This window comes from Symphodus melops, assembly GCF_947650265.1.
Source record: "Symphodus melops genome assembly, chromosome: 12".
In the NCBI taxonomy this organism is placed as follows: Eukaryota; Metazoa; Chordata; class Actinopteri; order Labriformes; family Labridae; genus Symphodus; species Symphodus melops.
The window spans coordinates 12035890-12059005 of NC_136702.1; the positions used below are offsets into that span (position 1 = coordinate 12035890).

General features: G+C 42.5%; 3 protein-coding genes across 9 annotated transcripts in view; 1 reads left to right on the plus strand and 2 right to left on the minus strand.

The window, feature by feature from the left end:
* The window catches only part of pttg1ipb (PTTG1 interacting protein b), an 82183-nt gene that overhangs the window by 9163 nt on the left and 49904 nt on the right, over positions 1–23116 (minus strand). The gene's annotated exons all lie outside the window — the stretch shown is intronic.
* prpf40a (PRP40 pre-mRNA processing factor 40 homolog A) lies at positions 731–14053 on the plus strand. Of its 2 annotated transcripts, XM_079357134.1 has the most exons (27): positions 735–841; positions 2178–2258; positions 2423–2566; positions 4542–4625; positions 5460–5478; positions 5575–5594; positions 5724–5765; positions 5894–6004; positions 6132–6252; positions 6494–6518; positions 6733–6948; positions 7130–7235; positions 9355–9419; positions 9519–9683; positions 10643–10751; positions 10910–11060; positions 11180–11313; positions 11427–11541; positions 11688–11779; positions 11889–12005; positions 12207–12344; positions 12442–12537; positions 12636–12722; positions 12856–12946; positions 13050–13111; positions 13215–13370; positions 13456–14053. In XM_079357134.1, the coding sequence occupies exons 1-27, from the start codon at positions 839–841 to the stop codon at positions 13543–13545; spliced, it is 2640 nt and encodes an 879-aa protein (XP_079213260.1). In that variant the 5' UTR covers positions 735–838; the 3' UTR covers positions 13546–14053. The 2 variants fall into 2 exon arrangements, with proteins under 2 accessions (XP_079213261.1, XP_079213260.1); XM_079357135.1 differs by lacking the exon at positions 2178–2258 and having other exon boundaries at positions 731–841.
* fmnl2a (formin-like 2a) overlaps positions 15810–23116 on the minus strand; it is a 46076-nt gene continuing 38769 nt past the window's right edge. For 2 of the 6 annotated variants that reach the window (XM_079358094.1, XM_079358091.1), the window contains 12 exons: positions 22647–22771; positions 22365–22567; positions 22008–22242; positions 21835–21903; positions 21664–21744; positions 21419–21548; positions 21154–21317; positions 20959–21060; positions 20297–20392; positions 19727–19850; positions 17142–17241; positions 15810–16732 (listed from right to left, as the gene is read on the minus strand). In XM_079358094.1, the coding sequence (XP_079214220.1) occupies position 16732; positions 17142–17241; positions 19727–19850; positions 20297–20392; positions 20959–21060; positions 21154–21317; positions 21419–21548; positions 21664–21744; positions 21835–21903; positions 22008–22242; positions 22365–22567; positions 22647–22771 (1430 nt within the window). In that variant the 3' untranslated portion in view covers positions 15810–16731. Of the gene's footprint in view, positions 16733–17141; positions 17242–18542; positions 18663–19726; positions 19851–20296; positions 20393–20958; positions 21061–21153; positions 21318–21418; positions 21549–21663; positions 21745–21834; positions 21904–22007; positions 22243–22364; positions 22568–22646; positions 22772–23116 lie in introns of all 6 variants that reach the window. The other 4 variants (XM_079358095.1, XM_079358092.1, XM_079358093.1 and 1 more) reach the window with 2 other exon arrangements.

The window sequence follows — 23116 nt, forward strand, 5'->3', positions numbered from 1 at the left end:
CAAATGTTTGAATAACCTCTATAATATGTAGCGATCTGCTTATATACAAACAGAATGCACAATTAAGATAAACAGTTCTAAGAAACCGATGGGGGCCAGACCACAACCATCTGATTGACATTTAAAAGTGTGCAGACTAAATACTTTCTGATTTCCCCTCATTGGGAATCATTCCAGAAACATACAGCCAGGAGAGATGTGTCACAGAATCCAATAATTGGAAAATCACAGCCAGCTCTCCAAATGATCCCCAATACACAGAGGTAATTTTGCTGTGTCTGAACACCAGCCACTCCAGCTTCTGAAATGGGCACCTGTTATAGCGTCAAAAGTAAAAGGGAGAAATAGTTCTTGTAACAGTAAAGAATAACCTCCAGCAATCATCAGATAAAATGCAGCAAGGGTCATAAATAAGTGAATTATTATTGTCAAAGTTTCCAGGTTTTTAAATATAGGGTCCTACTGCATACATACTGCATGCATACTTCATTCAGACTTGAAAACACATCTTACACGGTATGTCCCCCCTCACTCCTAACATTATTGATAAAAGTTGAGTACAAACAAACAAACATATATAAACACGCACATATATATATATATATATATATATATATATATGTTTAATATGGTTAGAAAAACAAAAGTAGTCTTATTACAATATTTGAATGTAATAATACTATTTTGGTTACCGTCGCCTTTCTTATTGCGCATTTTTGCGCAATCCCGACTCTCCAGAAACTGTACCTTTGACCTCGCAGCTTTTCGGGGGAGCTGCACCAATCGCTGTGCACGTTGTTGAGAGGTGCTCAATTGAGGTTTACAGCCTCTCGTCAACATGGTGAGTGAAACAATTGATATTAATAGATGATTTAGAGTAAGGTTGAAGTCTGTAACAGTTGAAGGTGTATCTGTAAGTGATTGTCAGGCGGTGAATGATCTGGTTTTAGTCTCTTTGATACTGTAATAAAGTTACCGTCCTGGATCATTGTCGGTTAGCTTGTCACGTTAGCACTGAGCTAATTTAGCGGTACTCATACAGACATGGATCCGACTAAGTCCTGAGCTGAAGCGTAGTGTGGGAGAAAATAGATTAAAAACATTGAAAGGATGTAGACTCATGTTAAAGGGTTGACTAGTAAATTCATGCCATGGTTTTTATTTAACAACTCGTAACACTTGAGCTATCTTCGTAGCTCGCTAATTATCTCTAGTATGGCTCGGTTAACGTTAAGCATACTTCTGTTCTAGGAATTAGATGGAGCCCAGAGTTATTCATCTCAAACGGTACTTACATGTTAGCAGAGTAGCACCAGTCACAGACAATGGTGAGAGTTATGGTGATTTATAGACATGTGGTCCATATTAAAGATAAACAGCTTTGAGATAGACATCCAGAGGTTATCGCTATCTTTACAAAGTGATCTTTAACTTTTGGGGTGTTTTTCCAACTTCTTAAATCAATTCGTAGTTTTGCACCAAACATCACGAACAAACTTGAATATTTAAACGCTCAGTAAAGTCAGTCCAGTCTGCTCTACAGCATGAAATATATGACCTTTAACCTTAAATCTGACCACATCCGGTGGTTTGGACGAAACGGTCTGACCCTGCTTCATGCGGGAATTTAAAAAAAAACTTTGGCTGGATTTCAGTCTAACGTACAGACAATCACCAATTATTCATGAACATTGTTTGCTAAAATAAAGGCAAACAGGAATTAAATATGTTTAAAGATATTGTGTTTAATCCCCACATGGACACAAAGAGGTCCCTGAAGAATAGCAGTGGTACTATGAAAGTGTACTGTGTGTTGTTTTCCATGATTGTTCCACCTTTAATGTTTATTCTTGCGCACCTGTGTTTCAGTCAAATGTGAAATATAAACTTTAGCCTTCTGATTGCATCCAACACATGAGGATATTTTGGATTTGCAGTCCACAGTGGATAACAAAAACTTAATAATGCAAACCTTTAAGCTTTGTCTTACCTAAATACAGCATTAACTGTCATGTTTTAGGTCATACTTTTAAAATAAGATTCAATAAACTTAAAGACTAATTAAGGGAAACAGCTGTGTTAGTGTCAGTGAAAAACAAACGTGCTGCTGACTGTGCGTCACACCACTGGCTGTTGTGAGTTCTCTAACTCTGTGTGGTGTTTCTTATTCATGACAGTCTTCATCGGAGGCTAATAATGGCCCGAGCCAAGCGCCACCTTATCCAGGTGTACCGCCCTCAGGGATACCTCCCCCCTTTGTAAGTCAGTGACAGATATATTTAAACAAAAAACAAAAAACAATTAGCTACCAAACAACTGTCACATAGGGCCACCGTGTGAGTGGTAAAAAAAATAAATGGTCTCTGATAATGTTTCATCTTATCTCACACATCCATTTCTGTTTCCCTGTATAATTGTCCAGATGGGACCACCAGGAATACCGCCTCATTTCCCTCCTATTGGGATGCCTCCCATGGGACAACGACCACCTACCATGACTCCTATGCCCCCTGGTATAATTCCCCCTGGTATCATGCCGCCAATGGGGGCCCCACCAATGGGACAGGTGAGTCTAGTAGATCTGTTCTGTTTAGTTTAATAGGCGTGTATTTCTGCTGCTTTTCTTTTTTTCATACAGCTCTGAATCTGAGTCAAACTCCTCAATCATTCACAGCATTTTTAGTTATTTAGCAACAAGTCTGTTAACAATGTATCTGATGACTTTTTCATATAAAGTATAGGGCAAGTCTTAATAGCATAATATTATTTACACCGCCCCAAGTAATAAGAATAACACTTGAAGCAGCAAGTGTGTTTCTGATAGAAAGATTGTTAAAAAAACATTTGAATACCAAGCAGGTCAAAGAGGGGGGGGGGGAACCATGAACAGCAGAAGCCTGTGTTGCAGGCTACAGATAAGTAACACGCATGAATGAGACATGAATTCATAGAGGAAGAAGATGAACTGCTTCAGCTGAGCCTGAAGCAGTTTATCAAGAGTTTGGTCCAAGGCACGTCAGAGCCAGCCCTCACTGTGGATTTATTAAACATGCTTTAAAGTGTTTACTTTGATGCTGCTCACTGCTGGCCATTTGAAGGCAGAATAAGGATTTATGTCCGCCAGTATTGACTGGCCTCTGGCTGGCATTAGGTGCAGTTGTCTGGAATGTAAAGATATCAACGGCCAAAATGTCAGGCAGGGAAATATGCCAAATAAACAAATAATTGAATAATGAATAATGGCATATTAAATATGGTTTTCATCTCACACATGTAGAAGACGTGCACCAACCCTCTAAATATCAGTACACTAATGGACCGTCCCCCCTCGTACGCTGATCACAGGGAGACAGGTGTCCGCTTGTACGTCCCTCCATTGAGCTGCGAGGTCTCGTATTAAAGACGATCCTTCTTGTGCTGTCCATGTCTCTTCATTCTGGACCTTTTTCTTTATGCTACGCCACAAAAAAAAAACGGATCACCCGACTTTTCTAAACAAGAGCGGGGTTAGGAGGAAGTTGTTCTAAAACATGCTGCTGGTGAAGAGGCTGAAAACAGAGAGAGAAGAAGTGTGTGAAGACGTGAAGGGAAAAGGTGATCAGATTCAAGCAGTTTGTGAACAAACCCTAAAATAAGTTGGAGAACAAAGCGTTCAGTCTGGTTGGACTGAAATACTCCGAGTTCAGATTGTGAGGTGCATGCCGCCTCGTACAGGGTTTGACTTTGACCACAGTGTTAGGGGTCCGTCTGGGTGGGCTTGACTCCCATGTGAGTTGATTACAGTAATTTTTGCTCATTTGACAAAACACAAAAACTAATAATCTTATTCAGTTATTTCTGCCAGAGCCATGATATGAAGAGATATCCTCAATAAAGACAAACACATAAATCACTGAAGTGCTGATTAGAACAGACAGTTTACAGACGTACTGCTGAACAAAACGGTCATACAGACGGATTAAATACTGTATTAAATCTGAAGTTGTAATAAACTGGAGTTTCCTTTAACTCAAGCTTGATTAGAAAAGAGAGGCTAACATTGATTCATGTCAGAGGATACCTATGTTGCTTTTATTTATTTTTATACAGTGCCTAAACTGTGAAAAGAGGTCACTTTACAATGATTTATTTTTTATTTTTAAATCATTTTGGACATTTATCGTCAGTTGTCACTATTTTTTATTTATTTATTTTTTCCCCCTTTTCTTTAAGCAAAAGTGGATGAAATTAAGCGAGCATATGTGAACTTGTCATGCATGTAAATAGGTGCGATATTTGGGGTGTTTGATTCAGGTGCCAGCAACACCAGAGTGAAAAGGTGGTGAAGTGTTGTTTTGGTATGATGTAGCTTCGCAGGTTTCAAGCTGTGACAACACACCATTAAAGCAGACTTGGTTGCTATCCTACCCCCCCCCCCCCTCATCACAGACAGTAACAGCCTCTCTCACTCTGTGTCCTGACTACCTCTGCCTGAACAGAGGTGGTAAAGGAAAAGCCAGATGAATAATTCATGATGCCTTTTTTCCCCCCTCTCTTGTTAGATGCCAGGCATGATGCCACCCATGATGCCAGGGATGATGATGCCCCCTCGCATGCCAGCTGCGGCTGTACAACCAACAGGACCGGTAACTTTCTCTCGCTCCTTTTTCCTCACTGCTCTGTTTCACACCTGTTAATTATACACTGCAATCTGTGAAACGCTGGATGAAGCATTCAGGCACTGAATCATCACAGCTGGATATCAAGTGATATCATACCCCTAAAAAAAACCCCAAACAAACGGACGTTTTCACTTTGATTTAGCCGTTAATCAGTGGAAAATATATTTTTTATTTTAATGAGTAGTGAGCAATTTATGCTAATAAGCAATGTAATGTATTTACTATGACAACATTAAAGATCCCATATTCTGCCCTGTTTGGGGTTCGTCTACTCAAGTACGTTCACAATCGCTAAATTCGTCTCTCATCTGCCCCCCCCCCCGATCAGGGTCCCCAGGTGGGCCCGGTCTGATCTGATCCGCTCTGTTGTAATTGGTCAGTTGCTCAGCACGGATGTCACATGGGCGTGCAGCACGAGCTTGGTCTTGCTACAAGGAGCCAGTGGGCTTGGATCAGTGATGTCACACCGGCAAGACGTCACACCGGCAAATTTCATTGGGAGGGGAGGGGGGCGGGGGGGGCTTGAAGCTGAGCTGAATTTGTGCACAGAGAGGCGTCTAATGATGCACAAAACGCCTGAAAAACTCTTCAGGATATAAAGTTTAAAAAAGCAGAATATGAGACCTTTAAGACATTCACTCATACGAGGTGTATCCACGTTGTTACTAATTAGCAGAGGTTTGTCACTTACTAAGTGGATGATCAGTCTGTGCTCCCTGCTCCATTAATCACTCACTGGACAAGAAGTGTGAACTATCTGGGATATAATTCACTAACATCTGTGTCTTTCGTCCACAGCCTGGTGTTGACTCCACGGGTAAGATCTTTAAGTTGTCACTTTGAAATTCCCTTTTTTTTTTTTTTTTGGTTTAAAAGTACAGCGTCTGACTGGTTTGTGTGTTTATCATCACAGCTGCTGCACCCGGAACAGCTGTAAGTGTCATTTCTTCTTTGCAGTAATTGCTATTGAAAATGTAGACAAATTTCAGTTGTTATCATCGTTCCCTCCTGCCTTTCTGTTTTCAGTTTGGCAGACTTTAATGTGTCCCTTTGTCCCCGCAGAGTGCCACGAATGGATCCCCACATGAAGAACAGACCAAGAAGGTTTGTGCACGTTTAGCCTTCAAAGATGGCAGTTCAAGACTTGACTTAACTCACAGGTCGCTCGTAGTTGGGTTTCTTTTTTCGGTACTGAAGAAGCTGATCCACGCGTTGTTTTTTGTCTGCCACAGAAGTCCCTGTGGACGGAGCACAAGTCTTTGGATGGGAAGACTTATTATTACAACACGGAGACCAAGCAGTCCACATGGGAGAAGCCTGATGACTTAAAATCTCCTGCAGAGGTAAAAGTTGTAACACCATTAAAACAGCACACACATACATGTTGACATACTCACGAGTTCTTCTACCATTGTTCTTGTGCATTGTATCCCAACTGAATTATTAAATGCTTTCTTTCCCCCTTTTCAGCAAATGCTTTCTAAATGCCCTTGGAAGGAGTACAAGTCAGACACAGGGAAGCCTTATTATTACAACTCTCAGACCAAGGAGTCCAGATGGACCAAACCCAAAGACCTGGAGGATCTGGAAGGTACAAAGCCGCTGTCTGATGACATCATACCTGTAGTAATGTGTCTCCCCCCCCCTCGCCCCCCATAGATGAGCCTTTACAGTGAACGATAGGCCACCTGGCTTGTTAGAAAAATAACATGAAGTTTTTTGGCAGCCTTGATGTACAAACACACCAAGTTAAAATGCAGGAGCAGCGAGTGGCTCTCTAATCTGCTGTGTGCTTTGAAATGATAACAACCATCTCCTTTCATTTATTTCAGCGATGATCAAAGCTGAGGAAAATGGGTAAGAGCTTCCTGTTTACCTTTTGCACTAGTTATTATGAACAACACTGAGCGGTTATTGGAAGTGATTTCTTCCCCCCCCTCGCCTGTTTAATCATTAATGACTGAGAACTTTTTTTTATTTTGATGGAGTAAGGCCTTTAGTTTCCAGCCGAGGGGAACTTTTCCCCCAGTATTTTTGTGCTGGGTTCTGACCTGTCACCGTGTGATTTCAGAACGTCAGATGTAGCGGCTCCTGGCACTGCAGCACCTCCTGCAGTGCTTGCAGAAAACCCAGCCACTATGGCAACAGTGATGGAGGTGGAAAGCAAGATGGCAGTCCCGGAGGAGCAACTGTCTCAGGCGGCCGTGCATCACACAGCTGAGGTGAAGATTGCAGACGCACCTGTGGTCTCCGCAGAGAGCCCTGCCCCCGCTGAGGTCACAGCCAGGTAAACTATGATCTCTCATACAGGGACCATGTCACTGCACTCCCTCCACTTAGTTTTTACTTATTAGTGTGTTCAGTTTACTTAGTCAATAGATGTTTTTGATGAACTGCTACGGCTCTGTAATGATCTATTATCCTTCATGCAAACACAGTTTATCCAATTACATCCATCTTTTCTTTAGCGTTGAGGTCGCAAAGGAAGACCGGCCAGAGCTTCAAAAGAAGACGTACAAGTGGAACACAAAAGAGGAGGCCAAGCAGGCCTTCAAAGAGCTGCTGAAAGAGAAGGTACGTCAGGCGCTTAAAAGAGCTCGAGTGAAAGCACAGACGACACTGTGTTGTCTCTGTTAGTGACATGACCTTTAGCAGAACAAACACAAAGATAAAACTCTCCTCTCCTGAACATTAGTATCCATTAGTCTGATTTTTTTATTTTTTTATTTTTTTTTACTGCCTCCAGCACCATAAAAACCTGAAACTGTTATGTTGGTCAATCTAAAACATTTTGGATGTGAAGTGGCACCCCCCAAAGGCGAGATTATTTATGAAGCACATTTTAACAAGGAAATCCAACGTGCTTCATCCATGACATCATCAGGACAAAGAGGACTTCTACAAATCATTAACACAGACTTTTAACAATCACAGAGGTGATTCTAAAGAAAAATGACATGAAGAAAAACAAACTATATTATGATCCTCACAGCCGTTAATGTTTCTTCTGCTCTGCAAGCCTTCCAGTGTTGTAGACACAGATTCACATACTCATTGAGATAGATCCTGTTTCTCAGTCCAACCTCTTGAGGCTCACAGTTTGTTCCCACAGTCTCCACAATTTTACACTGCAGCATTTTGTAATTGTGATTCTATAATAATTCATGAACTAAAGAAACAGGGCTTAAATACAAGAAGAGAGTTTGACAGTAAAAGTCTCCGGTGAAGGGTGGAGATGTGATGCCTCGTCACTTTGAGTGGCGCTGAGTCTGTGTCTGCGGCCCGTCTCAGTGCTGCCTTGTGTAAAATGTTTCAGCCCGGTCATTCACTGAGTCTCTGTTCCTCCATCAGCAACTTTAGTTGCAGGATGTCAGACAAAGGGCAGAGTATGCCTGATGGCAAATCAATACATTTAACATATTGTGCCTCTAAAAGTACAAGACGAACCATGCATACATGCACATGTCTGTAGTTATGGAGAAACCAAAAATCCCGGCGTGTTTCCTGTATTCATGCTGCAAGTAAAATCACTACCTGTTATTTCCTCACAGAAACAGTACACTCCTGCTCAGCAGCAGGCAGACAGACGTCCCCCTAAATTGGTCGATTTATGTCGAAGAAACTGACTGCAAGTTCTAAACTCTGCAGTGTTGCTCTTATGTGTTATTAAGTCAATGAGAATCACTCGGATCAAATGCAGAGTGCAGCCAGAAGGCAAATCTCTGAAGACAAAAAGGGGGTAAAAGGAGCAGAAATGCAACAATTGTTATTTCCCCCTCCCCCCCCAGCACAACATGTTATGGACATGTTATTCTGTCCAGCACAAAGCATGATGGGATGCAGTACTTCCATAGGCTGCTGCTTTAATATTATATCATGTGCTTTAATATTATATAATATGCTTTAATATTGAAGAGCGTTTGTGCATCTGAGAAACTGTCTTCATACGTGTTGAACCTCTGGGTACAGGAGTTTCTTTTTTTAGGGTAATCTAGCACATCAGTCTCTCCTAATGCCTGATGAGTTTACCATCACATGCTATGCATTTTGATCTGCACCTAATCCTCCCTCCTCCTGATGAGCCTCTGGGAGGTCTTAACATGAAGCTGCACCTCCTGTCGCTGTGCACAGTACGAGCGGAGCAGCACCCACCTTGAACGCAGCTATATTTAGGCTCCGTTTAAATGTTGTGCACAAAGCTCCCCTGAGATTGTTTGCCATTTCCAGCGCGATCTTAATGGCTCTGTCTTTATGATTAGCTTTATTGGATCAAAGGCACAGGGCTGGCGGGGGGGGATTAAGACACTGAGAGAACGAGGCATGCCTCAGTGAGTTAGAATAACTGTGACAAGTGACAAGACAGAGGCGCACGCTGGAATCAGTTCATAATGGATGATGGAGTCACTCCCTGAGAGATGCGAGCGGTGCAAAGGACACTTGAATAAGTCTACAACGGCACTCGTTTGAATTAGTGCCTCTTCACTCCACTAAAGCCGGCCTCCATTAAGAAACGTGTTGGCTGCTGAGAGTCGAGCTACGCTGCTCGTTGTCACCGTGGCGGTCTCATAAGCTATCTCTTCATGTGACTTTAAATCACTGAATTGTCCTTGATGTCTTTGAATATTTCAAAATATCATATTTGATTGAGTTTTGTCTGAACCTGTTTGTTTTGTTTTTTTTGTCTGTGTTTCAGGGCGTGTCCTCAAACTCCTCTTGGGAGCAGGCTATGAAAATGATCATCAATGATCCTCGCTACAGGTGCACCATCCTCCTGAAACCTGTTTGAAGAATGTGTCACAGCCGGTGAATACAAAGCCCGCTGACTTCACTCTGTCATCTCTCCTTTTGTCTTCAAAGTGCGCTTCCCAAACTGAGCGAGAAGAAGCAGGCGTTCAACGCCTACAAAGTCCAAACGGAGAAGGAGGAAAAAGAGGAGGCCCGGATAAAATACAAAGAGTCGAAAGAAACCTTTCAGAGGTTCTTGGAGAACCACGACAAGATGACATCTACCACCAGATACAAGTAGGAGCTGCACCAATCTGCACAATAAGATTTTTCTTTTCACTTTATTGATCTTCGGTTCCCCGAATCGTCAATATTGCTCACTGAAAGGTCATCAATGCCCTGTGCCTGCAATCATGCAGTAATAACACTGCTAGCTTCAAGCTAAGCTCGACCTGTTAGTAATCTTCACGCTGTTGTTGCTGAGCTGTGTTCACTGTAACGTGTGTGTGTGTGTGTGCGCACATTTCAGGGACATGGAGCGTGTTTTCAAATATGACAGCTTTAAGTGGATCCCTGTTGTCTTTTATTTTTATTCTTAATGTTTTGAATTCATTGTTCTTATAAATCCAACACCAACTGTTAAAAATATTTAACGTCGACTAATAAAGTTGGTCCACACATTTTTTTTTTCCACATGAAAACTGAAAAGTGGTGTTATGCTTTTAGAATCTTGCACACATTTCAAATCGTTTCTCCTCAGTTTTCGTCTTGCGTGACGCCATCAGTTCAGCAACACGCTCGAGTTTTCCACTGAAGGTCATCATGGGGGGGGATGCAGATGGACTGGTGACCTTGACAGAGTGCCAGTCAGAGTTCAACTGGCACTGAGGTTGTTGTGATGACTGGGGCTCTAATCTGGGACGGCACACTGCAGGCAGCCAGACTTGTGTGTGTGTGGGTGTGTGTGTGGGGGGGGGGGGTGTGGGTGTGGATGGGTGGGTGGGGCGTCCTCCTCAAGTGAAATCCCTCCTGAAGCTACAGTTAAGCCTTTTCTGTCACTCTTTGGGGCTGCTTTAGAAAGAGAAAAAAATGTCATGGCAGATCATGAAAAACCACTTTCCATCACACCGAAATGACCTGTTCAGATTTTTAATTTCTTTTTTAAATGAATTTGTATTTGGTCGGTAAAATGCTGCCCTCATGTGGGCTTTTGTGTGAACATATCCTAAGCTCAGTTGTGTCTGTTTGTAATGCAGGAAAGCAGAGCAGATGTTCAATGAGCAGGAGGTGTGGAGCTGTGTACCAGAGAGAGACCGGCTGGAGATCTACGAAGACGTTTTGTTCTACCTTGCTAAGAAAGAAAAGGTGAGACTGTTTGGAGTGTTGTTCTCAAAGATTTTGTATTACGACCGAGTATCAACGCACACTTTCACACTTCGTCTGCCTGTATCGTAAATGCTTTGCTTTGTTCGTGTAAACACTGTAAAAGAGGAAGGATGTGAATTGTACCAAATTGTATCCAGGAACAAGCCAAGCAGCTAAGAAAGAGGAACTGGGAAGCTTTGAAGAACATTTTGGACAACATGGCAAATGTCACTTACCGCACCACCTGGTCTGAAGCCCAACAATACCTGCTGGACAACCCGACCTTCGCAGAGGATGAGGAGCTGCAGAGTAAGGGAGCAGATATCAGTGTTTCGACATCACTCAGTTCAATTCATCTGGCTCTGTGTGAATATGTGTATAAACTTTTTGAGTTGGGCCTGCTGATGGTTATTGTCATTCGTTTACAGATATGGACAAAGAGGATGCACTCATTTGTTTTGAGGAGCACATCCGGGCGCTGGAGAAGGAGGAGGAAGAAGAGAAACAGAAGACTCTTCTGAGGGAGAGGAGACGACAGCGCAAAAACAGAGAGGCGTTCCAGGTGAGAGACATTTGACATGAAACATGTTCAGAGAAAAATGCTGAACTCACATCGCCATAGATCGTTTCCTCTGTCCTCTAGTTAAATGAGTGTTTTTTTTTTTTTCCTCTCAGAAATTCCTGGACGAGCTCCACGATCACGGCCAGCTTCACTCCATGTCTGCCTGGATGGAGATGTACCCGACTCTGAGCTCAGACATCCGCTTCGCCAACATGCTGGGCCAGCCTGGTAGGACACACGTGGCTCCGCACGCCTGCATGAAGTCAATGCTCTGAAGCATGAACACAAAAATAAAACATACAAAGCTCATGGTGTCCAATAGTTCATGTTCCAGTTTAGTTGATGCTTCATCTTTTATCATCTGTATCATGCAGGTTCTACTCCCCTGGATCTGTTCAAATTCTACGTTGAAGACTTGAAGGCACGCTACCACGATGAAAAGAGGATCATCAAAGACATTCTTAAGGTAACGGAGCTGTGTTCATTTCATGTCTCTTCTTTTAGCTGCTTTTACTGTTTTCTGCGTAACCTTCAGCGGTTATTCTGCTTACCTTCTCGTTTGCTCTTGCTGCCAGGACAAAGGCTTCCTGGTGGAAGTCAACACCAGCTTCGATGACTTTGGATCTGTCATCAGCTCAGATAAGAGAGCCACCACACTGGATGCAGGAAACATAAAGCTCGCCTTCAACAGCGTAAGACCTCACGCCCTACATACTTTAGCTTCCCTACCAGATCCAATGTAGTTAAGACAAACACAGACGCATTGAAAGAATAAAATGTTTATCTTTACAGGGACTGAAAAGTTGGCTTCAACTTTTACGTGTGATTATTGAGTCTTCCTTCTCTGATTGTGATTCATATTTAACACGAGATGAATTCTGTCCTGTTCACAGTTACTGGAGAAGGCAGAAGCCAGAGAGAGGGAGCGAGAGAAGGAGGAAGCCAGGAAGATGAAAAGGAAGGAAGCGGCCTTTAAAAACATGCTGAAGCAGGCCACACCACCTCTGGAACCAGAGGCTTCATGGGAAGGGGTATGTTCTTCTTTTAAGTGATGTCATTCCTTGATGTAGAGCCTGAAAACATGTTGTACTTAGTCTTTTGTGATGAGTGACGTTTTAAAAATTCCAGGTCAGAGATAGATTCTTAAAAGAATCTGCGTTTGAGGACGTGACTCTGGAGTCAGAGAGGAAGCGGATATTCAAAGATTTCATGCATGTCTTAGAGGTAAGTCTGACATCACAATAGCAATGGGCTGCATAGGGAGATGAGGATTGTGTGTAACATGGTATACCCCTTTTTTTCTTTTTTTTTTTTTGAAACAGCACGAGTGCCAACATCACCACTCCAAGACAAAAAAGCACTCAAAGAAGTCCAAGAAGCACCACAGGAAACGCTCCCGCTCCCGATCGGTCAGTCGACCTCAGCACTCTGCTTACATAAGACGGGGAGCTGTGGGCAAACAATTCAGCTTTCCATATAGATTCTAGGAGAACACCTCTCCTGCCCCCGTCATGAACTTCTCAATTTGAATGTTTCCGTCAGGGCTCGGAGTCTGAGGAGGAGGAATACCACAAGAAGAAGAAGAGGTCGCAGTCCAAATCTCCCTCTGAACGCTCGTCCAGTGGTGAATCTGGTGAGTGGCTGCTAAAGGTCACGTTATCTGTTTTATTCTTTACAAGAAGTTGGAGCCGTGTTGGCAAATTGGGAGATAACCCGAAATGTTGTTCCTGAAACAGAGAGAAGCTATAAAAAGTCCAAGAAGCACAAGAAGAAGGGCAAGAAAAGACGTCACAAGTCTGTAAGTTTACGAGGGCATTGAACTCCTTTTTGATTGGCTCTTTATTGAATCTAAATGTGCGTGTTATGACTGAGTGTGCACTAATGGATCTTATGATGACCAGGCATCACCAGAATCTGACAACGAGAAGAGGGGGAGAGAGCGCGATGGAAAGCGTGAGAAGGACCTAGAGAAAGACAAAGAGAACGACAAGTCTCGTGGGAAATCTCACTCAGACACTAAACAGAAGTCTCCTAAGAGAAAAGCAGTGAAAGAGGAGGTGGGTTTCTGTGTCACTACTTAAACGAATGTTTTAGAGACTCAAGCACCGAATGTTAACCGGCAAGTATTTGTGTTGTGTTCAGGGCGGCTGGGATACATCAGGCAGTGAGCTGAGTGAAGGAGAGCTGGAGAAAAGAAGAAGAACTTTACTGGAACAGCTGGACGCACCTTGATGACATCACTTCTTCTGGTCTTATATTGTGATTGTACACTTCTCCAAACACGCATTCCTCCCTGAGCTCACCTGACTGTTGGGGTCACACTGGCCTGGACAGACTGTGAGGTAACTCTGTTCTCTGGTATTCACAGGGATGTGCTACACTGAGCTTCAACACTTGTTTGATGGCTAATTGATATCAGGAGACTGTAACAATCCATCAAAATCAGATTGATTTTGTTGCCCTCTTTTTTTTTTTTTTTTTGTTGCCTGTAGTTGTACATGTTTTTCCATTGCTAATCATTTTTTATATTAAACTTGGTTTGTCAAACTGACACATTCACCTTGAAAACTATTGAGAGAAAGGGGTTTGTCATTGAAACTATCAGCAGTAATGAAAACATGCTTGATTTGAACTAGACTGCAGTTCTACTCTGGAGAAATGATCCACCATGGTTTTAATTGGAGCAATTGTTAAAAACGATATACTGTAGTTTAATGAAATAAAAAGCTGTTTCAATGAACCATGTCTCAGTTTGGATGATTGAAGGAATCAATAAGGTCAAAGGACACTGATTCTGACTTCATACAGTGTGAGTTTGTTCAAATCATTCAATGACATTGAACGTGGACAAACTTCATTTTCCAGAACCTTCATCAACACTTCTTTACCGTCATAAACAAGAACTGAAGAATAACCAAGTTGTTTAGCGTCGCAGTCAGACAACTGAAAAGAACACATTCTCAACAGTTCCATATTCAATGTAAATAGTTTATTTGATCATATTCATTGAAAATCTCATATCACCTAGTTAAAGAAAAGCTTGTTATTTTGTAATCAGCACAAAGTGCCTGAACGACATTTCAGGTGTTCGTAAAAAGAAAACATGCCAGTATTACCCAGTAAGACAAACGTCACTGTGACAGACGGTGAGGTTGAGACAGAAGAAGAAGAAGAGATGAGTGGCAGCTCGTGCTTCAGTGGAGATGATTACTGGAGGGTGTCTTCTTATCCAGCTGATCACAGGATAACCAATAGATTTGTTAAATGAGGAAAACAGGTGAGCTATTACAGAGTTCCGTTGTGATCAAATGTACCAACACTTACAAATTAGACCACATTGCATGTATTCTTATCTTGCTTTGACACTTAATGACACGTGCGTTCAGATTCAGTGACCTGCTGCGTCCTGCATGACAGTGAGATGATCTGATTATACACAGCTGTAGGTTCTGGCTGCATTTGGCTTAATTAAATATACACAAAATGGAAACAAAACTATAAGTTAAAATAACATTCAAGTTGTATAGCACAAGGCAATGAAAACTTTAGTTTAAACAATATGTACAATATTAACCATCTGGCAATGTGAGTGAAGTAAAAAAAAAAAAAACACGGTTTGTAGCAAAATCTCTGTACATTTAGGAAAATTGGTGTACTTTGTTTTACTATTTTGAATGACGAGGACAACACACATGGAAACATGAGCTTCAAGGAATCCTTTCAGTGGTTAAATACTGTACATTAAAATTACAATGAAGAGAGAAGACACAGACACCTGCAACTTAATCCATATATGAAAACAAAATTAACAGAGATGAAATGTTCAGTTCAATCCAGTTCTGACAATGAGATCCACAGGTAGGTTTAGCATTGTTAGCACAGGTTTTCTATTTGTTAGAAATGTTTCCCCTCGAGGCACCTTAGGACCCAAACATGTACACTTTTAATTCTCAATATATCGGTCAGTTTTAAAATGTATACATTATTTTTATGAGGGACCCGTTTTGGGCCTTAAGTGTAAGTTTTTGGGAATAAACTCATTGCTCCAAAAATAACAATACATCAAGTGTTGTAATTAATGACTGACCCTGTCAAGTTTCTAATAACCTCATCCCGAATATTCCACTTTGCAGCTTTTTTTTCTTTTTTTTTTTGGAAATATTGCATATTTTGGGTTAGATGTATAATACTTTACATCTATGGTTCGGTCTAGGTTGTTGAAAAGATTAGATGCTGTGAAAGAGAATAAAAACATTTATATATTACATTTTTAGGAGAGGGATATTTTTTCTGTTTTGGGCCTTATAGACTTCAGTTTAAGTCATTTTTAAAGATGCCTCAAGGGGGTTTTAAGTTGAAATTCTATTCTGCAAAAGGCTGCATTTGTTCTCAGAAGCCAAACATGCTGCTACAGAAGTACATCATTTCAAATGGACGGTAGATGTAGACTTGAGAAGGCAACTTTCTTTTCAGGATTAAGAATGACAAATTCCGGCTTTACTGTAACCTTTTATATACAATTCACATTTTACTGTATTGTTGAAAAAATGGATCACTTTGGATGTCTTTTCTGTCCAGCTTCTTCTCCCCTTACACTTTCTTTAATACAAAATATAAAGTGTTTTTTTTTCTTTTCTTTGTTCTTGCCTGATGATCAGCCCTTTCAGTACAAGTTAAAGCCTCATGAGATGTAAAAACAAAAAAACTAAAAAAGGTGCAGTTTGAGCACATCTGTGTGAACGATGAATGGAAAAAGAGCATCGGAATGTACCGAACACCACACGGTGTGAAACCCCAACACTGACAGATGTGTTTATGCAGCTAAAAGGAACACGTCCCATACATTCTACGTTATATATCCGAGGAAGCATGTCTTCACGCGGCTCTTAAGGCCACTGCAAGTCCAGTTAGACACATCTTACAATTTAAAGCCAGGTCAACTCGTATTGCTCAAAGTGGGAGTATAAAAACAGTCATCAGACAGCGTAACGTTAAACCACAAAAATATGTTCAGGCACTTATCTCGTCCAAGGTTTCTGAATCAACCTTTCAGATACTTTAAATTCAGTCCCATACGTGTCTCAGTCCTTCAACATCACAGCTGCTACTGTACCACAGACATGGAATAACGTGTATTCTTATGTAATATATTTACATACTCTATGGTTGCTACTACACTCCTTATCTTTCACTTATCGTCCTTCATTCTGCATCCAACCTCCTCTCCATCCTTCCTTCCTTCGTTGCTACACTCGCTCTCCATCCTTCCCCCCCCCTCCCCCCCTCCAGCACATGCTCTGCTTCCCTCGTCACACGACCACTTCGCCGTTGTTCCCTGGCCGCAGGTTCTGATCATCAAAGCGTCTCCTGACACTCCTACGCACAGCGTCGGCTCGCCTGTAAGGCTGATTCCTCAGATCTGTGAGGGAAGAAGAGATTGGATTGGGGTTGTGGGGGATAAAATATCTGTCAGTCAGCTTGTCATGGCATTTTGATGTGCTGGCAGCCTGTCTGTCAAAGCGGTGTGAGATCCACACAGAAAGAAAAAAAAAAAAAAAACCTCGCAGGTCAGCTGTCTCTGTTTGTTACAACTGAGACAGGCTGCAGGGTTTGGACTAAGAAGCCTCTGCCAGAAATCTAGAACGCCTTCCATGCATCTTGTAAAACCAGGACGCATCTCCTTTACAACTAAGGAGGATCAACGACTAAAAAGTATAGATTTCATTAATCATCAGACATTCAAATTTAAGGTGGTGAAGGTGATAAAAAAGGAGGAAACAGAAGAGAGGACAGTCTAAACAGGATAGAGGTAATAAAGAGATGCTTGCCAGGTTTGGGACACATCCAGAACTACAGGGGTGCTACTGGAGGAGTTCCTTACCCTCGAGTGGACATTGGGAAATTTAGTAATATTATTCTTCTTTAGGGCTAGATGAAGAGAAGACAAAATGGAGGTTAAAACTGCAGGAGGAGTGGGTTCGACATGTCAGCCTTAGATACACACTGGCTTGCACTGCAGGAGCGAAGCAGAGTGGCAGCAGGCTGCATGAGGGAAGAAGGCTCTAGGCGGGTAAGGCCATGAGAGGGGGACAGAGCAGGAGGATGTTAACTGATTCAACTGGCAGAGAGGAGGATCAAAGCTTCTGTACAGCTTTGTATGTAAAGCTTCTGGAGGTTGTTGTTTTGTTTTTTTTTCTTTGCGTTATTCAGTTTGCTTTGCAGAGCGGCTACCAGCAGCACAAAAGAAAAGCCTGTATTAAAGTCCAGTGCAGAGCAACTGAGAACTGAAATAAAGAAGTATGGTTCCAGGACACAGCAGCTTTGTGTCTTTCAACAGCATCTTCCCTAAAAACCAAACAAAGCATGCATGCAGCCAGAGTAACGCTGGGAGCAGATGAAGTGGCACAAGCAAAGAGATGATCCAGTACAAGCACACGAAGCATGCAAGCCGCAGACATGCACAGCTGTAAAGTTCCTGATTGATTATATGGAGACACGTGACATGTCAGGTGACCTGTCAGCAGGAGCGAGCACAGCGTATAAGCTATAAGTGGGGGAGCAGGGATGCATGGTGGTAAGGCAGCAGGCATTTAGCATTTAGCATTTAGCATGCAAGAAGAAGCTGTGAACATGAACAAACATTCACTTTTCAACCAAACTGTCATGGAAAGACACAAAGCAAGTTGTAATGCCACAGACATGTACACGATGATGATGTTAGTTATACCTGCCATGTAGATGATGACTGAACACACACACACAACTGTCATTCAAAAGACTATACACTGTGTGTGACATGTTTGGTGCTGACCAACCTGGATCTTTAAATAACACCCACAGACATGATTGTATTCTATATGTCACCACTAGATGGCAGTTTAACGTTTCTTTTACTTGATGGATAAACACCAGTTGGACTCTCCTGTCAGAACAGATCAAGTGTGACCTTGGAGACCGTTTCCTCTGTGACATTATGGTTTGCCATGGTTGATAAAAAAAAAATAATGATGATAAATGAGGGTGTCACACTTCATGCAGGTGTGCAAAGAAAAGCATGACCCCCAACATCAAGTCATGCTCAGGAAGTGGGTGGGTGTGTGTGTGTGTGTTTGTGTGTGTCTCGGGGTCCAAAGTGTGAGGTTTTGAGAGTGTTGGTTAAGAGAGGAAGAGTTTGAGGAGACATGCAGAGGAAGGAGGACATAAAGAAGAGAACGTTTTGTTCCAGCAACCTGAGAGCAGAGAGACAGTTCTACAAGCTTAGTAATGGTACTCCTCATTGAGGGCGGGCTCGCAGAAGAACCGAGAGCCGCGCTTGGCTGTGCGGGCGGTAAACGGCACGGTCTTCAGCACTGCATTGAAACAACAACAAGGACAACAGCCAGGACAAAGACAAGACAGAGACAATTTAAGAAAAGCAGACTCCTACAGGGGTTAAGCACTGATTGGCACTAAGCAAATATCCAACCACAGGACCAGGAGGGGCCAGGATGAGGGCGGGACTAACACCTTTATTCACCTTTTGTACTAGTGTATATATCAACTCTTTGTGGTTGTGAGTCAGAAAACAGAAGCGTTACAATTTGTTTCTGAGTGTCAAACTCTCCTGAAATATTAAAGTAAACTAATGCATTCATATGTTAGCAGCATATTAAAACAGATGTAAACACTATCATGTAAACAAATGTATCAGATGATCATTCTTAAATCTAGTTGAAGATTTAAAGTACCCCGTTATCAGCTCTTCTGTGAGCAGCACTATCATTACCGTTTAGAAACACTGTCTTCATAACATGCAGTCGTTTGTCCAGCAGAGAGCACTGTCATGTTCATTCTTCATCATTTCAACTTTCCAAAGAAAGGAGCGAGTAATGTTTGTTTAGTGTTTGCATGTTTCTAATCGTGACTCCACTTCGTTGAGTCCTAAATATCAAAAGAAGCATCCTCAAACTTAAGTTCAAGTCCATTATTGGATTAGAATGTAATGAGTGTGTTCCTCTCGTCTGTACAGCATTTGTTCCTGTGTGATCATCTTCATGGCCCTTCAGCTGACAAAGGATGTCTTTATTCACTTCTGATTGGCTATTCTAAGAGCCTGTCAAAGCCCGGCCTGCCTGTCGATGTACAAATATTGTTATGAAGCAAAAAGACAAAGCAGATAAGATCAGCATTGATCATCAGACGTCATTGGCTCAGCCGAACTGTCAGTTCATGTTTGTACTAGTTGGGTTAAACCTTCAGTGCTCAAACATCCGACAGTAGATTTTTGAATAGAGCTGAAGTCATTGTGTTAGTTGGTTTAGAATCCCTTTGTTAAAGCCTGAATGTACAGCTCCAAAGAGGATCTTCATGCACAGCGCCCTGAATGCCTGTGCGTGTGTTGAATGAGGCTGAAAACAGGATGGGATGACGTTACCCGTGATGATGTCCTCTATGGCTCCATCTTTGCCTTCGTAGACATGCCGGCTGTCTTTCACCTGTTTCTTCCTGAGCTCCTGGATCAGCTCTTGTTGCTGCCGCTTGTTCTTATGAGATGGAGACTGAGAAGGACACACACACACACACACACACACACACAAAACACACCCAATACTCACTTTTAAAAATCTATGAAGAAGTCATGAGTGTTATCGACAATTCAGGGAACATTCTACCGCCTGCTGTTTCTTTCAGCTCATTTATTTGAGCTCCACACAAAACTCATCTCAGAAAGTTAGTGGATGTTGAGAGTTAATTAAACCATAAAAAAATAAATCTAAGTGCTGATCCTCACTCGATGTGATGTGGCTCAGCCAGGTGTTTAACTGGAGAACTAAATGTGACAAACACCCTGGGTAAGCACTTTAATCCTGTGATCAGCAGTCAGGAGGAGAGGTGCAGCAGAAGGTGAAACGCTGAACTGACGAACCTTCTGTTTGTCATGAACCTCCTCCTGCCTTACAAAGCAGGATGGGAGGCCAAGGTTTCAGGGATGAGGGAATCTTACCTTCTGGTCTTCCTCCATCAAGGCCTCTTGTTCTAGAAGTTTCTCCATCAGAATCTGCTCCTGTCTCTTTCTCTGCTCGTTGTCCTCTTCCGCTTGCTGGGGAGGAGGGCATCACGTGACGTATAAGTCATTTCTGATGTGATTCTATTTTTAGTGTCTTAACATTGAGCGTGTCTGAAGTGTTAGAGGTGTTAGGAAGAAAAAAAAAAAAAAAGATTGCACTGAAAGAAGCTGAAATACATCAGCCAGAGTGGGAGCTTGTTTACTGCTGATGTGTTAGCCTTAGTTTAATACATGGAAAAACAAAGAGCTATCATAGCAGCAGGGTGCATATTGGTATAAAGCCCACAGACACACAATGCCCAAATTCATTTCAAACCGTCTTAGCATCCTCACACTGATCCTCTCCTGATGCTATTGTGACTTAAATGGGGGAAATAACAGTTGCAGCTACCAGCAGGAGACATCAGAGTCTTCAACAGACTTAAGTAGGTCAACTGTGGTTAACATAAGTTTTGGTAGTGGCAAATTTAAGCGATTTTTTTTTTCTTTTTCTTTCTTTTTTTCTTTTCTAAGTACTTTTTTTTTTAAAAGTGTGTAGTTCGGCTCAGCTGGCCGTGTGTGTTTCTTGTGAATTTGATGGAGACAACTGTTTCACTCACCCTGTAGGCCTTCACAAATCTTACAAACACAGGGAAGAAGACGGAGGGCGGCGTCGTTTTGGAGTTCTCCCCGAAGAACTTCACCGCCTCATCAAAGGCATCCTTTCCAAAACAAACGGGACATTTCAGATCATACAAATCAGACCACCTTATACAAAGACTTTTAGCACAAACAGTGACGCGTGATCATGTTACCTGTGCAATCTTGGCATCATCCTGCAGCTTCTTCAGCTTACTCTCATTGTGTGCGATGAACTCTTTGAGCATGGTGTTGTGGCCGTGCATGCTGTACTCTCTTCTCGTCAGCTCCATGCCTCTGTGCATCTCCCTCACATCCAGCAGGACGTTCTCCAGTGACACTGTGAACGCCAGCAGATGTATGAGTGCACCCGCCGGGCCCCCACAGTTAACTGTGAGGAGTCGGAGTTGCAAAAGAACGCCGTAAAGAAACTCGACTCACCTGCTGCAGCTTTCTCCACGTAGTGCAGCTCGTTGTAGAAGAGAGACACTTGGGCGTATTTCTCCTTCACTACATTGGCTATGTAGTGTAACAACGTCAGCTTTCGGTCTGTTGACTTGGTATCAAGAAGCTGTACGGAGATCGAGGAGCAAAGTTTAGATAACACTTGTACAGAAAGGTAGAAGGCTTTTTTTTTTGGGGGGGGGGGGGGGGGGGGGGGGGGGGGGTAGAGAGAGGTGATTTACCAGGTCTAAACTCTGCAGTTTAAATCCGTACACTGCTCCCCTTTTGCTGCTGTTCATGTAGTTTCCAAGTGCCAAGATAATCTGATAAACAAGATGAACAGGAATGTAAAAACAGAAACCAGGTGTTAGTGTTACATCGTGTTCACCCCCCGTCACAAATGATGTACTTACCTCGAGGATTTTCTTTAGTTTCTGGGATGATTTGATGGACACAGATGCTGCGATGACTGCATGAAGTTGCTGAGGAGAGAGAAAAAAAAAAGAAAAAAAAGGGAGACAACATGAGAAAGTGTCACATTACACAAACTGTCCCATGTCCAACACATCAAGATGCCGTTTCTCACCGGTGTCAACATCTGCACGCTCTCATAGAAGTTCCCGATGAAGGCCATGATGGTCATCTTCTGCATGAGCCGCTCGATTTTACTGAACTGCATCATGAAGCGGTCCTCGTCCGTCAGGCTCTCCACAGGCTTGCGCTCCTTCTCAAACTGCCGCAGGACTTTAATCTCGTTCTCTGTTGGCTGGAAACGCATCAGACACTCCACAAAGTCCACAGGCAGAGTGCGCAGATCAAATCTGAAGGATGCAGAAAGTGCATTACAAAGTTCATTCAATGCAAAAAGGCAAAACGTGCAACAAGCAGAGAAAACACGGCAGAGGATCAAATATGGATTTTTTTTTAACTTGAAGTGGCTTACATCTGAATGGCCTTGCAGATCTCCTCAGGAGTTTTTCCCACTTTCCTCAGTGTGATGGCCAGGTTCTTCGCTCGGTTGGAGTCAAGTAGCGTCACCTTGTTGGGACCCTTCTGAATGACCTTCTGCTTGCCCATGTTGAGGTCAATTGCAGGACCCTGAGCTTTCGTCTTAAACATCTCCTCAAACTCGTCCACGTTAAGGTCCTTCAAGACGGCATCCAGGGGCTCAGTTAGTATTCTGTTTTCATAGGAATGGAAATGCACTTAACAGTTGCTACCTTACCTCCAGTATCCTCTCATCATCGATCTCATTGAAGACAGTCCCGTTGATCTGGTTCGGTTTCAGGGCCACCCAGTTAAAGACGGGCAATCTGAACTTTGTCTTGATGGGTTTCTTGATCTTAACAGCTACACAGGACACAGAAAAGTTAGCACAGTGTCTACTACTAACAGAGCACACACATTTACACGCACACACACACATGCAGGTGTAAGGGTAGACGGGTAGCTGGGACTGGTGGGACACATGGATATGACCTCTACATATAAACAGTCCTACTTCAAGTTGGTCACAATTTTGATCGATTTTTTTCCTTTCACTTAAAAGAAAACAAAAAAGATAAATCTTAGTCATAATTCAAGCACATTGAAGCCTGTTCGCCTCTGCCAGGAGAATAAGCCAGTGGGGTATTCGGGCACAGTAAGCTGTACATAAGGTGAGGATTTCCTGCCCTGTGACAAACTTTTTTTTAA